The following is a 12,823-nucleotide window of genomic DNA, read 5'->3' as shown; positions in this document are numbered from 1 at the left end:
ATGGAGCTGCACGTTCAGTCCTTTCAGAAGTGGACGCTAGTGCGGAGTGCAGCCGCCTGCTTGCTGAGAGCATGTATCTCGTCATGCACACGACTGCAGGAGCTGTGCTACCTGCCCTTTGCCTTCCGGGTGAGTTTGCGGTGCTGGTTTTGAGCCGCTGGGAGGGTGTTCTTCCTGGGGGGGCCCTGCTTTGGAATGTGCTCACATCCCTGTCCCAGTGAGGCTGAATCCCCGTTCCTCAGTCTAGGGGACACTGCAGAGCGCCATCTGTTTCCACTGTCTTCTGGGAGGGGATGTGCAGTGACAGTGTTTGCAGGGGGATGGGGTACTTTGGATGGGATGAAGATAGCCTGCTGGATTTGCAGCTATTTATGTACTCTGTATTTCTTAATGTCTCGTGAGAGGTGCCCAGAGCAGAGGATGAATGCATAGATGGAAATAAATAACTATGGGGTCAGGCACTGGACTGGGACTCAGGAGACCTGGTTTCAGTTCCTGACTCTGCCACAGACTCCCTGTGTGACCTCGGGCAAGACACTCGTTTTCCCTGTGCCTCAGTTCCCCATCTGTACCATTTGGCTAGTCCAGGGGTCTCAACCCCGCGGGCCGCATGTTTATTTTCTGCGGCCTCCCCGCAGCCCCAGCGTTTACCTAGAGCGGCTCCGGCCCGGTGTGCACTGGGGGCAGGGCAGGCTCCCTCCCTGCTGGCTGTGCCTCCAGGCACCACCCCCCCACAGCTCCCATTGGCCACAGTTCCTTGTTCCCGGCCAATGGGAGCTGCGGGGAGTGGTGCCTGGAGGCGCGGTCAGGCCAGGTGTGGCCTGGAGGAGCCTGCCCTGGCCCCAGTGCACGCTGGGCCGGAGCCCACCCCCTGAGCCCCTCCTGCAGCCGAACTCCCTGCTGCACCCCGACCCCCTGCCCTGAGTCCCCTGCCGCACCCCTCCTGCACCCAGACCCCATGCTGCACCCTGCACCCCTCCTGCACCCCAGCCCCCTGCCCTGAGCCCCCTGCTGCACCCTGCACGCCTCCTGCACCCCCTGGGGCAGGGAGAAGGCGGAGTTGGGGTGGGGATTTCGGGGAAGGGGTTGGAATGGGGGCAGGGAAGAGGTGGGGCGGGGGCAGGGCCTCATGGAAGGGGTGGATTGGGGGTGGGGCAGGGCAGCGGGGGCGGGGTCAGTTATGCAGCCCTCAGGCCAAGGTACTAGTTCTCATGTGGCCCTCGTGGTCATTTTGAGTTTGAGACCCCTGGGCTAGTCCTTCCTTTCTCTCACCCCGTGGGTGTGTCTGCACTGCAAACGAAGGTGTGTTCTTAACTCGGGTTAAAATAGCAGCAAAGACCTGGCAGCTCGCATTTAACTCAGGTTAGTAGCTCTATAGGTTTGAACTCAAGCTACTGATCTGAGTTCGGGGCCGAGTCACTGTGTCTTCACGGCTGTTTTAACCCGAGTTAAGAACACCCACTTCTCTTTGCGTTGTAGACATACCCAGTGTCTGTCTTCTCTCTTTAGATTGTACGCCCTTTGAGGCAGGGACTGCCTCTCCCTCTGTCTGTGTACAGCGCCTAGTACAATGGGGCCTTGAACACAATGGGCCGGGCAGTAATGCAGATGCAAGGAGCTGGGTGATCGGGTTTATTCCATGAAGGGTCTCGCCATGCTGGGCACAGCTCATACAGCCCATTTGACCCAGCAGAGGTTAAATGGCTGCTGTGTGCCTTCCAGTTGGAACACACGTACTGGGGGACGGGGCCTGGACATTGCCGTCAGGGGAACGGAATCTGGTCTCACGTTCCACTTTAATGCATATAAAAGTTTAATAAAAGGTAAATTCTTTCTGCTAATGTTTTTGACTCCCCTGCTTCAGTGAGCAGATTCCTGCAGGAGACTGGGAGCAGGTTGGCGTCCTGCACAAGCTGGCACCACGCACAGCTGCTGGGAGGGGCCCATGGGCTCCCAGCTGTTTGTATTTGAGTGTCTTGCTGCCAGGCAGGCAGGAGCTGGTATTTACTCATTGAATTTCACAGCCCTTGACTGGGGATGAGTAAGGACTGGGCAGCAAACGGGCAATGAGCCACAGAAGTTCACAGCTTGCCTGGTGCATGCCAGTGTCTCATGGGTGGCATGTGGTGTGGTGGTGACAACGGGTCTAGTGTGAGTGTTTCTTTTGCTGGGGCCCCTGTTCAGCCCTGGCCCTTGGAGATCCCCCAGGACTGGCGCTGCTGGGACATCTCAGAAGAGGAGGGATTATCCCACACTCCCCTCTTTCTTAATTGATTAACAGTTCTGCAAACATTTGCTGTTCTACAAAGAGGTGAATCCGGTTCCTAGTAATTTACAAATGTGTGACTCTCCTCTGCTTCTCCGCAGAGGCCTTTGTGGGCTAAGCCAATAAATACACAGCTTTTAAAAACAGGGTAAATATAGATTGAGGGTATTTCTCTGGCGTCTCAGGGCAGGGCTGTTCTGGTGTCTTGTTTTAGCTCAAAGAGGCAGTCCCTTCCCTTTCCCCCATGCTTCATTTTTATTAGCATGTCCTTCTGTGTAGAACTTGATACACTTGAAACACCCCACACTAAAAGAGCTCATTGTCCCATAAGCCAGTGTCCCCTGTGTGAATTCGGCTCTGAGTCTGCATTCACGCTGGTGAAAATCAGGAATAACTCTGCTGACACCAGTAGGATTACTCTGGTGTAAGAGGGATGTGAGGCAAGGCCCTCTGTCACTAGCTGGAGGGAATAGCATAGGGCCAGATTCTTGGTAGCCTATGTGTTGATGCACAGGGGGTTCCTCCCCAACTTTACACTCCTGCACAGTGGTGAGAGAGAGCAGGGTTATGGCCTCCCCTACTCTCTGCAAAGGCCAGGAGAATGGACAAGGGATGGAGCAGGAAGTATGCTGCACCTGCTGCAGAGCAGTACAGTGTGTGCTATCTGGGAGCTCCTTGGGGCAGTTCTGGCTCCATCGGCCAGAATTCTGCTTAGGGACCCAGGTGCTGCAGAGCCCCCAACCAGCCTGAGGAAGAATCTCGCCCTTAGTGATGGCTGAGCTTCAGCTCCAGGGGCCTTCAGCACTCACGTTTTCAGAATCCAGCAGGGTGTTTGTCTGGGGTGTTTGTGGGCGCCCGCCACCACTGCATCTAGAACCCAAAGCCTGTGTCGGGCACCCCTCACTGCAGTGCCTAGGGCTCGGGGCCTGTGTCGGGCACCCCTTACTGCAGTGCCTAGGGCTCGGGGCCTGCGTCGGGCACCCCTCACTGCAGTGCCTAGGGCTTGGGGCCTGTGTCAGGAACCCTCAAATGCCTGCTTCCCATTGGAGAGCTCCCTGCCCCGCAGTTAGTGGCCAGCCAACATGAGGCTGCTGCTTTTTGGGAGCTGTAGGCAAGGCAGCTTCCTTCCCACACCCCATCCACCCACACTCTGCCAGCTCAGCTTCCTGCTGTTATCTTCCACCCGCCCAGCTGCCTTCCTCTCTGATTCCTGGCCGCCTCTCCGGCTTCTCTTCTCCACAGCTCCCTGATGCTCCCTGCCTCGCCCACTGAAGCCCCCCACCCAGCTCTCGCTCCATCCTTCACCCCACCATGCACCTGCGTGCTAGTCAGTTGTTGGGGGGAGGGGGGTGTCTCCCACTCCTGAACAGAGTGTCCTCTGCTGTGCTGCTTTCCCCTTCCCCTACCCTCAGTGCCCCATTGTCCCCTTGCCACAACCCTCACCCCCCCCTCCATCCTCCAATGGCCAAAATCTTCCACTTTCCATTCCTGAATGTAACCCACAAGCCTCCAGGAGTGGGAGCGGGGTTAAAGCTCTCACGAGCAGGGATCTAACCAGGTGTCCTGGATATAAGTCTCCTCTTCCCCTCCCCAGCCCTCAGCCCTCTTCACTGAGCTGTGCAGAAGGGGGAAGGAGAGCTCGACCTCAATGGTGGGTGGCCTTCAGGCCATACAGGCTGCTTTGTTCCTGAGGTCCCAGGGGCCGAGTACTTTCAGAACAGTGATTATTAATAGAGCGTCTAATCATCAAGGTAGTGGACTAATAAAATGACGCCTGCAGTAGGTGAAGTCCTAACCCCATGGACTTCAGCAGGGGCAGGATTTTGCCCAGTTTGTCCTCAGTTTTACTTCTTCATGGGATGCCAGCAGCTGGGAGCCTTCAGATACCCGCCAAGCCAAGGGGTTTCTCTTGGTTTTTCTGTCCTCCTCGGTCTCTCTGTGCTTTCTCTCTCTCAATGTGCATTGTATTCCCCCCACCCCGGGTTGTCCTCTCCCTGTGTCAGGTCAATGGGTGAGTTGTATAGTGAAGGCATTTTTCAAGGTGTTGATAAAATACCAAGTAACTGTCACATGCCTCATTGCTCGCCAGTGAGCGGAGTTTCTGAAACTCTAGCCAGGCTGGGGAAATACTTACGAGCCTCAAGAATGCTAATTGGCCTGGAAAGAAGAGAAACAGCTTGAACTCCAAACCACCAGGAGCAGTTTGTCCTGACAGTAAAATAACAGGAGGTTGATTTTCAGCAGTGCAGGAAAGCAGCAATCGCCTGTGTTGTGTCTGCCAGGCTGGTTTGGTTGCTGGTTTTGAAACTGCTGCTCTGGGGCAAAGCCATTATGACACAGCGAGGACATTGCATTGGCTATTTGGGGGATTCTTTAAGCCGGTTCAGACTGGGACTGTCTTGTGACTATCTGGGTGGGTGGGATCTCCAGGAATATGGCCACCTTTGGAGAATTGTCCTACAAGGCAAACTTGTTTGCTGCCCGATTTTGCGGCAGAGAGATGACACTGTCGCTCTGGAAGCTGACGACATCACATTGTAATCCAAGTGGGAACATATCCAGAAGTCGTTGTGGGGCAGTAAAATCGACCTGGAAAATCCAGGTCAGTCCCATAAAATTTGGAATGGAGGGGCAACTCCGGAGAGCTCAGGTATACCCAGTGCCAAGGCCAGCAGAGCTAGGCCCCATCGCCCCAGTGAACATTCGAATGAGACAAGAAGGGTGATGAGTTAAGGACTGTTGGGAGCTAGATGCCAAGGGAGGGTCTGGAATCGACTTCAGTTGAGATCTTCAAAGCTAGACAAAACATCCGGCATTGGTTTAGGATAATGAGATCCGTCCTCTCGGTCACTGGGGGCTGGACTGGCGGAGCCAGCGTGAGAGCCCTCAGTACTTCCTTTGGTTTGTTATTTGACTTTCTGTTGTTTGTTACACCCTTTTTGACGCCTGAAAAGCACTTTACTTTTCCCAACCACTTCCTCCCTTCTCTCTGGGGCCAAGATGCTGGTTTCTCCCTGTGTTGTTAAGGGATCTGAAACAAGCATGTCTTTGGAGTTTTGTTGGTGTCCCAGTATCATTGTGCACCCCCAGCGCTATTGTGTAACAACTGCTGCAGAGCCAGCAGGGGGAGCACAATGGTTTTGTCCCTCCGCTTGCTCCCAGCCAATAGAATAATAGGTTGCAATGACAGAGTACTGGTATCTGAGGACCCCTCTGGTGCTCTAGGGCCCTGATCTCTACTCCAGTCCTACCCCAATGGAATTCCATTTTGAGTAACACAATGATGAATCAGGCCCTTGCAACCTATCAGCATCATTTGAGGGCAAAAGGGAGTGAGTATTTTTATCCCCATTGTACCAATGGGCAAACTGAGGCACAGAAGGGTGACTTGATGTGCCCAATGTTGCCCAGCCGGGAAAAGAACCCAGGCATCCTGACTCCCAGTTCTATGCACTGGACCACTCTGCCTCTCAAGTGTTCACTGCTGAGACTGGAGCAGAGTTTGTTATTTTTTAAACAGTGTTGCCTGATCCACACTGGTCAATATTTACACAGTGGTAGCTGGAAATGTTTGTAAACCGTGTTTAAAACAAAACACTGCACCATTCTGCTAAGGTAGTTTTCATTCCCAGTTTAGACGAAGACTTGGAATTCACAGAGAAAGCAGCATTTGTCACCAAACAAACTGCGATGCTATAATTTTAAAATGACACTTAGCATTTCTGAGCTAATCCAGAGGGTGATCAGGTTGCTGAAGACTGATGAATCCCATGCATCCCTAGCAGGGTTTACCATCAGCTATATTATTGTATTTGCTATAGCTCCCTTCAAGGCAAAGGATCCTAGGGACCTGGTGACTTCTCTATCGCTTGAAGTCTTTCAAGATTAGATAGGCTCCAGCTCAAACAGAAGTTATGGGCTTGACGCAAACATTACTGGGTGAGGTTCTCTGGCCTGGGTTATGCAGGAGGTCAGACTAGATTATCCTAGGAGTCTCTTCTAGCATTGAAAAATCTATAAATCCCCAAGGATGTCTTCAAACCTAAATTGACATATGTCTTTTATACAAGCATCATTTCATCCACCAACAACATGCAGCCACCTCTGGGGTGGAACACAGCAGCTGGGAAAGAAAGTAAAGGATATTGCAATGAACCTACTTGGTCTGCAGCAGAAGGCTCCATAATCCCCAGAGTACAGGCAAGGAAAGAGCTACCTGAGGTCAGAGGGGACCAGGCTCCGAGGCAAGCTGGAAGCTGGGTGAGAACAGAAGCAGCAGGCCCTGAACACCAGCCTGGTAGCTGGCTGTGGGGACAAGGCCTGGCCTCAGGCAGCTGGGCAGGTGGGATGGGAAGGCTCAGAGCTGGACAGAAACTCCCCTGTACCTGGCCAGCAGCCACAGCAGGAGATTAGAGTTAGAGGGCAGCAGCCTAAAGGCAGAGGGACAATGTGAGGGGTCTCAGAGACTCCTAGTACCCTCACACTTGATTGCCCCTAGGGGCTGAGTTGAGAACTGCTGGTTTATCTTTGGTAGCTTTGAGCACTCTGCCCAGGGGATTTCCACCTTGGGTTTCTAGCAAAGCGACCTCTGTGGCTCACTGGGAGCACCCACACAGTGAGCAGTAACCCACAGCAGTGAGTCTACAGACTCCAGCCTTGGGGGCTCTGCAACAGTGCTAAAAACAGCAGTGTATACATTCAGGCAGGCTCTGAAGCCTCGGGATGGGGGGTAGGCTAGAGCAGTGGTTCTCTTTTGTACTGGTGACCCCTTTCACATAGCAAGCCTCTGAGTCCAACCCCCCTTATAAATTAAAAAACACCTTTTAATATATTTAACATCATTATAAATCCTGGAGGCAAAGCAGGGTTTTGGGTGGAAGCTGACAGCTCGCAAACCCCCATGTAATAACCTCCTGACCCCCTGAGGGGTCCCGACCCCTAGGTTGAGAACCCCTGGGCTAGAACCTGGCAAGCCGAGCACTTGGAATGCGCACGTCTCTGAGCTTGAACACAGAGCGAGTTCCCAGACATGTAGAGGGGAATGGGGCAGCACACCACTCCCGACGACACCTGGCACTGCGGCCAGGTGCTCTGTTGTATCCAATTGAAATTGCAGGGGGGTTAGGGAGGCAGAAAATAGTGTCCCAGAATTTGGCCGGGACTCTTGGACTAATACCCCAGCCCTCACCACAGAGTGCAGTGAGGCTTTCAATAAGTGTTGAAGACCTTGGTTTTATGTCTCAGTTGTAAAATGCGGTGCAGGTCCAGCCAGAGAGCTCTCGCAACTAGTGGGTGGGAGAGAAGTCCTTCATAACCATTCAGCATTGCAGGTTCCCTCCTGGCTGTTAAACCATTATTAGGCCTGGCAGGAAAGGGATGTTCACAGTCGCTCCTATTGGGTTTCTGGGCTGCAGTGATACCACATTTCAACAGGATGGCCACTGCAATGTCCAGGAGTCAATCCCCTCCATGTTAGAATCATAGAATCACATTGCACTTAAAGAAGAGGCTTCCCCTAGAGAATCCATTCTAGATATTACACTGAGCTCTGCACACGGTGTTCAAAAGCAACTCGTGGTTGGGTGCCCAACCTGAGTCACCTTAAAGCCTCTTGAGTTTCAGAAAGGGCTGAGTGCTTACCCTCCAAAACACAGGCCCATTTAAGGCATCTCCAGTTGGACCTCCCCAAAAACAAGGCACCTCAAATACCTCGTGCAAATGGTGGCCTGGAAGTAGAGCAAGTGCTGCATGGTGACCCATGCAGTGCAGAAGCTACACTGTGCCCTTGGGAGTCAACAGCGGCAATGTCAACAGTGGCGATCAAACCTGGGACCGCTGGATGTAACGCCAAGATCCTCCACTGCCAGAGCTGGGTCTGTTCGCAAAGGCTGTAGCAGGCTTATCAATCGCTATCTGTAGCCCACCCACCATTAGAGGAGGACAGGACCAAAGGAAATCAGTAAAGCTCCAATACGGAGCTCATTGTCGCATCTCAGTGCTATCATATAAGGGGGTCTCCATAGCTGCAGACACAAGATCTGAAATGCCAAATGTTATTCAAAGCCCCACAGACGTCCCTTTCACAGCTTATTCCTGGTGACAGGAGCTTCTGACCTTGCCAATGTACAGATTGTTGAGATGAACAATAGAGCTGGAGTTTTTCTTGATGGAAGGAGTAACCTATCAACAAGAGTGTCTCAGAACCCACAGCTAGGTTAGCATTCCAGGGGCCCTTGTCATGGCGAGGTGGGTCTGCCCCACTGGGATGCTTTATGTTTGCAAATGCAGCTGCATTGAGTGTTCCGGGCTGTCTCTTGATGCCTTGATTAGGGGACCAGGGATGTTGATGCCTGCGCACAAAAGGATCAAAGTAAACCTTTGTGCTGACAGATTGAGAGTGTGGTTGTCACCAACAGGGGCCTGGCCTGGGACTCTTTCAGGGCACACTCTTTCCAGGTGCCAAGGGGTGGTGTCCAAAGTGTACTATTTTGCATGGCAGACCCAAGGTGAATCCTGCACAACGAGTGTGTATGGTCATGGGGACACAACCAGAGAGAGAAGCTTGGGGACAGGAGTCTCGAATCAGACAGGGATAGCAGGAAGCAAACAGAACAGGGCTTTGTGAGAAGTAGCAGAGGCAGGAAAGACCATGTGAGACCAGAGGGTGGGGAGACAGCATCTGCGATCCTCCATGAAAGGCAGGTGAGTTGTGAGCGTCACTATCATTCCAGCAGGTCTTGGAAGATAGGGAGGTTTTGAACATTGGTAGGCTTGCCGTGGTAGAGCAGAGGCAGGACCATGGCGGGGGGGGGGGTCCAGTCTCATTGTTCTTTATCCTCCTGTCTCCTGGGGGGAGTTTTTCAGTAATGGCTTTGGAGGTAGTAACATCTGGAGCTGCCCTGATGTACACCTGAAGATGGGAGCGTTTGCCTGGTGACCCATGACTTGTTGTGAAGAACTCCTGCATCCCCAATGTCCTCTCCTGTACTGACTGTTAGTTTCCTCCACCTTCACAGTAGAACTTGGCTGTTTCTGTTTCCCAGCAGAGTCCCTGATGAATATCCCCCACACCTTTGTGTTTGCAGGTTGCCTATGGGACCACAGAGAATAGCCCTGTCACCTTCATGGGATTCCCACAGGACAACATCTCCCAGAGAACTGAGACGGTGGGGTGCATCTTTCCCCACACAGAGGTGAACTTGATCTTCCCCCCCACCCTGCTGCCCCAGCTTTACAGTCCACAGCAGAGCACCGCTGCTGTTGCCCTTCCTCAGTCCTTGAGCTGCAGCCAGCATGGGGCTTGCACTGTGCTTGAAGAGCCTGTCTCTCTTGTGTTGCAGGCAAAGATTGAGGATCCTGAAACCGGGGAGATTGCCGCTCTGAACAGCTCTGGGGAACTCCAGATTCGAGGCTACTGCGTCATGCTAGGGTACTGGGAAGACCCCGTCAAAACCAACGAAGTGATCGCTGATGACAGATGGTACAAGACTGGGTGAGTTTGGGAACTACCTAGAATCCACTCTTTCCCCTTTTACTTCTGTTCTGGAGGGAGGGCGCAGGTGTCTGGCATTGGATGGGAATGGATGTGTCCGAGTGGGAAGCATTAACTTCTAGTAACAGGCCAGAATCAGCTCTACTGGCAGCATGGCCAAATCCATGAACTTCAGTGGAGTCGGACCAGTTTACACCTGGGCAGAATTTGGTCCATAGCATTTAGTACAAACCACTACTGGAGACAGGACACTGCGCTAGATGTGTCTTTGCGCTGTTCCCATGAAATAACCAGATGCGGATGCATATGCGGGTGGGGAACATAGAGAAAGGGAGGGGAATGGAAGCAATTCTAGTTTAGATTGAATTCTGATGCAGGTTCCTGGAAGTAAGAGTTATTGGGAATCCTTTGATCCCTGCATGAGAGTCTCCTCTTGGGGTTGCAGAAATAGTGATGCATCTTCTACGGACTGGATAGTGGAAAGTCTAACCTCCTGGTGGTCAGGATTAAGAGCTCTAGGGTCTGAATATGCCAGTGGGAAGACTTCCTCTGGGCTGATTGGATGGATGAGCCATTCTCCAGTCAGCTGGGAGATCTGGACTAAGGGCTATGAAGTTGACTCGGGTGTTGTTTCAGGGACATTGCTGTCCTGGACAAGTATGGCTACTGCAAAATTGTAGGTCGTTGCAAGGACATGATTATCCGTGGAGGGGAGAACATTTACCCGGCAGAACTCGAGCAGTTTCTACACACCCACCCCAAGATTGAGGAGGTGCAGGTGAGTAGGATGGATAGGCATGGTGGGGTGGGGGTAACGGGCATGCTGCCATCCAGGCCATTTGTCAGGAGGAACCTGTTTGCTTTCATCCATGCTCAGCTTTTCACCTAGCTGGCGATCTGATATACAGGGGAAGGATGACTTTGGGCTCAAAATCCAAGAGTGAGAGTAGAACTCCTGGGTTCTGTTCCTGTCTTTGTCACAAACTCATTGGAAGCTTGGGCAAAATCCCTGCGCTCCAATTTCCTGTCTGCCAAGCAGGAGAGTAACTCTTCCTTTCCTCATTTCTAAACTCACAGCCACCTGGAAAGTGCTGTGAAATCCACCAAGGGAAGGCCTTATGGAAGGGCACATTATCATTAACCACAAATTATGAACCAAGAAATCAGAATGAACTCTCTCCCTGTGCTGAGTCACTGCGGAGAGGAGTTGCACTGAGGGTTCCATTGTCTATCAGTAAGAAGCTGTGGCCAGCTGCTCCAAATCTGCTGGGAACATCCTCCAGTTCCCATGACAAACCACACCTGGGTGTGCTGGCTGCACGACCGGCTGTTGTTTAACCCATAAATAATCCAGTTCTTTAATTACTGCTGTGTTTGCTCCAGCATCTCAGTGCAATAACCCCAGTATGGAAGAGCTTCACTTTCCGGGGCTTTGGGTCACTGTCTTGGGAGTCAGCACGATCTCTGTGTGTCTGGAATTTCAGGATGTTGGCTTGGGATGGTGAACGGTGGGAGGGGAGACAGGGAAATTGTGCAGCCAAACTCGAGGGGAATCGCTTAGGGGAAATCCAGCTCCTACGTGGAATGATCTGACCTTCCTAGCTCGGTACAGAGTAGGCCTGTAAGCTCAGCCATGATAGGGTTTTGCTGGGGATTGTGTATGGGGATGGGGAACCGAGCTTACAATATTAATAAGCTTTGCCCTTCTGTAACCCCTTTTATCTGCGGCTCTCAAAGCACTCCAATTAATTAAGCCTCACAGCTCTCCCTCTGAGGCAGGGACCCCATTTTACACATGGGGAAATGGAGGTACAGAGAAGGTTGCCCAAGGCCTGGGAATAGAACCCAGGAGGCCTTGCTCTCAGTCCGCTATTCTAATGACTGGAGCACAGTGCCTCAGCCAGGAAAACAAAATGAGGGCCGAGGGTGGGGACAGAGCACTGACCCGAGGAAGGGATAAGGAGCTTCCATTAGGGAAGGGAAGGGGCCAGATGACTCTTGGGAGAAGAGCACTTCCTAGGACTGATGTCGTCCTCCCTCCCTCCCAACCAGGTGATCGGCGTGAAGGACCAGCGAATGGGAGAAGAGATCTGTGCCTGCATCAGAGTGAAGGCTGGGCAGGAGTGCACGGCGGAGGAAATTAAAGCCTTCTGCAAAGGGAAGGTAGGAACTCTCCATCCATTCCCATGCCGTGCCCACGTTTGCTTTGCTTTTCTCAGGAACTCAGCGTATTAAGGGTCCGATCCCCAGTTGGGGTAAATCGCCACAGCTCCTTGGAAGTCAGCGAAGTCCTCTACACCCGCTGGGCATCGGGCCTGAAACCAGTCCCACGTATTCCTGACATGAGCAGTGACTGCCATAACGCTGCCCTTTGTAACCAGGGGTGACAGACGATGCCCAGTCCATTGTTACTTGCAGGCTGTAGCTGTCGGCTCTCTCTTTTCAGATCTCTCACTTCAAGATCCCTCGGTACATAGTGTTCATGGAGAAATATCCACTCACCGTCTCAGGGAAGGTAAGGGATAGCCCATGGGCTGGGGTGCTGGGGCGCCGGGGACTAGCTCCCCCTGGCTGTCTCTCCTCTGACTCTCTCTCCTCTGTGCTCTACCTCCAGATTCAGAAATACAAGTTGAGAGAGCAGATGGAGAAGCAACTTCTGTTCTGAACACAAAGGTGGAGGATCGAAGAGAAGCACGAATGGACCTGCCTCAGCCAGTCTGGTGTCTCTCCATCCACACCAAGCCAAGAACAGCAGCTGGGAGCTGGTTCCCTGCCCCCACCACCCCGTTATACCGCTGGCTACCTGAAGTCAGCCTGGTGATGCTGTCAATTAAAAGAAAGAAAACCTTTCTTTTTCCAACTGAGATCTTTTCATAAAGACTCAGAACAGTGGGGGGAGGAAGGATGGAGGGTAGACCAAAGGAGGGGGCATCCAGACGACCAGGTTCTACTCCTGACTGCCACTCCTTTGATACGGCCTCTGCAGGTCTCTCTAATCTGTGTATGTCTCATGATGAGACTTCCCTACCTTCCAGGGGGCTGCAAAGTGGTTTTGAGATCCTGTG

General features: G+C 52.6%; 1 protein-coding gene across 2 annotated transcripts in view; it reads left to right on the top strand.

Annotated features, from left to right (window-relative positions):
• Nucleotides 1–12,607, top strand: part of ACSF2 (acyl-CoA synthetase family member 2) — a 54,061-nt gene extending 41,454 nt beyond the window's left edge. Inside the window, exons 11-16 of one of the 2 annotated variants that reach the window (XM_074972200.1) lie at nucleotides 9,352–9,459; nucleotides 9,607–9,758; nucleotides 10,395–10,536; nucleotides 11,811–11,921; nucleotides 12,205–12,273; nucleotides 12,373–12,607. In XM_074972200.1, coding sequence (XP_074828301.1) covers nucleotides 9,352–9,459; nucleotides 9,607–9,758; nucleotides 10,395–10,536; nucleotides 11,811–11,921; nucleotides 12,205–12,273; nucleotides 12,373–12,423 — 633 coding nt within the window. In that variant the 3' untranslated portion in view covers nucleotides 12,424–12,607. The remainder of the gene's footprint in view (nucleotides 1–9,351; nucleotides 9,460–9,606; nucleotides 9,759–10,394; nucleotides 10,537–11,810; nucleotides 11,922–12,204; nucleotides 12,274–12,372) is intronic. The other variant, XM_074972201.1, reaches the window with a different exon arrangement.
• Nucleotides 12,608–12,823: the final 216 nt, after the last annotated feature.

Source organism: Natator depressus, chromosome 14, assembly GCF_965152275.1.
Source record: "Natator depressus isolate rNatDep1 chromosome 14, rNatDep2.hap1, whole genome shotgun sequence".
In the NCBI taxonomy this organism is placed as follows: Eukaryota; Metazoa; Chordata; order Testudines; family Cheloniidae; genus Natator; species Natator depressus.
The sequence above is the reverse complement of the archived record's forward strand: the minus strand, read 5'-3'. Positions and strand labels throughout refer to the sequence as shown.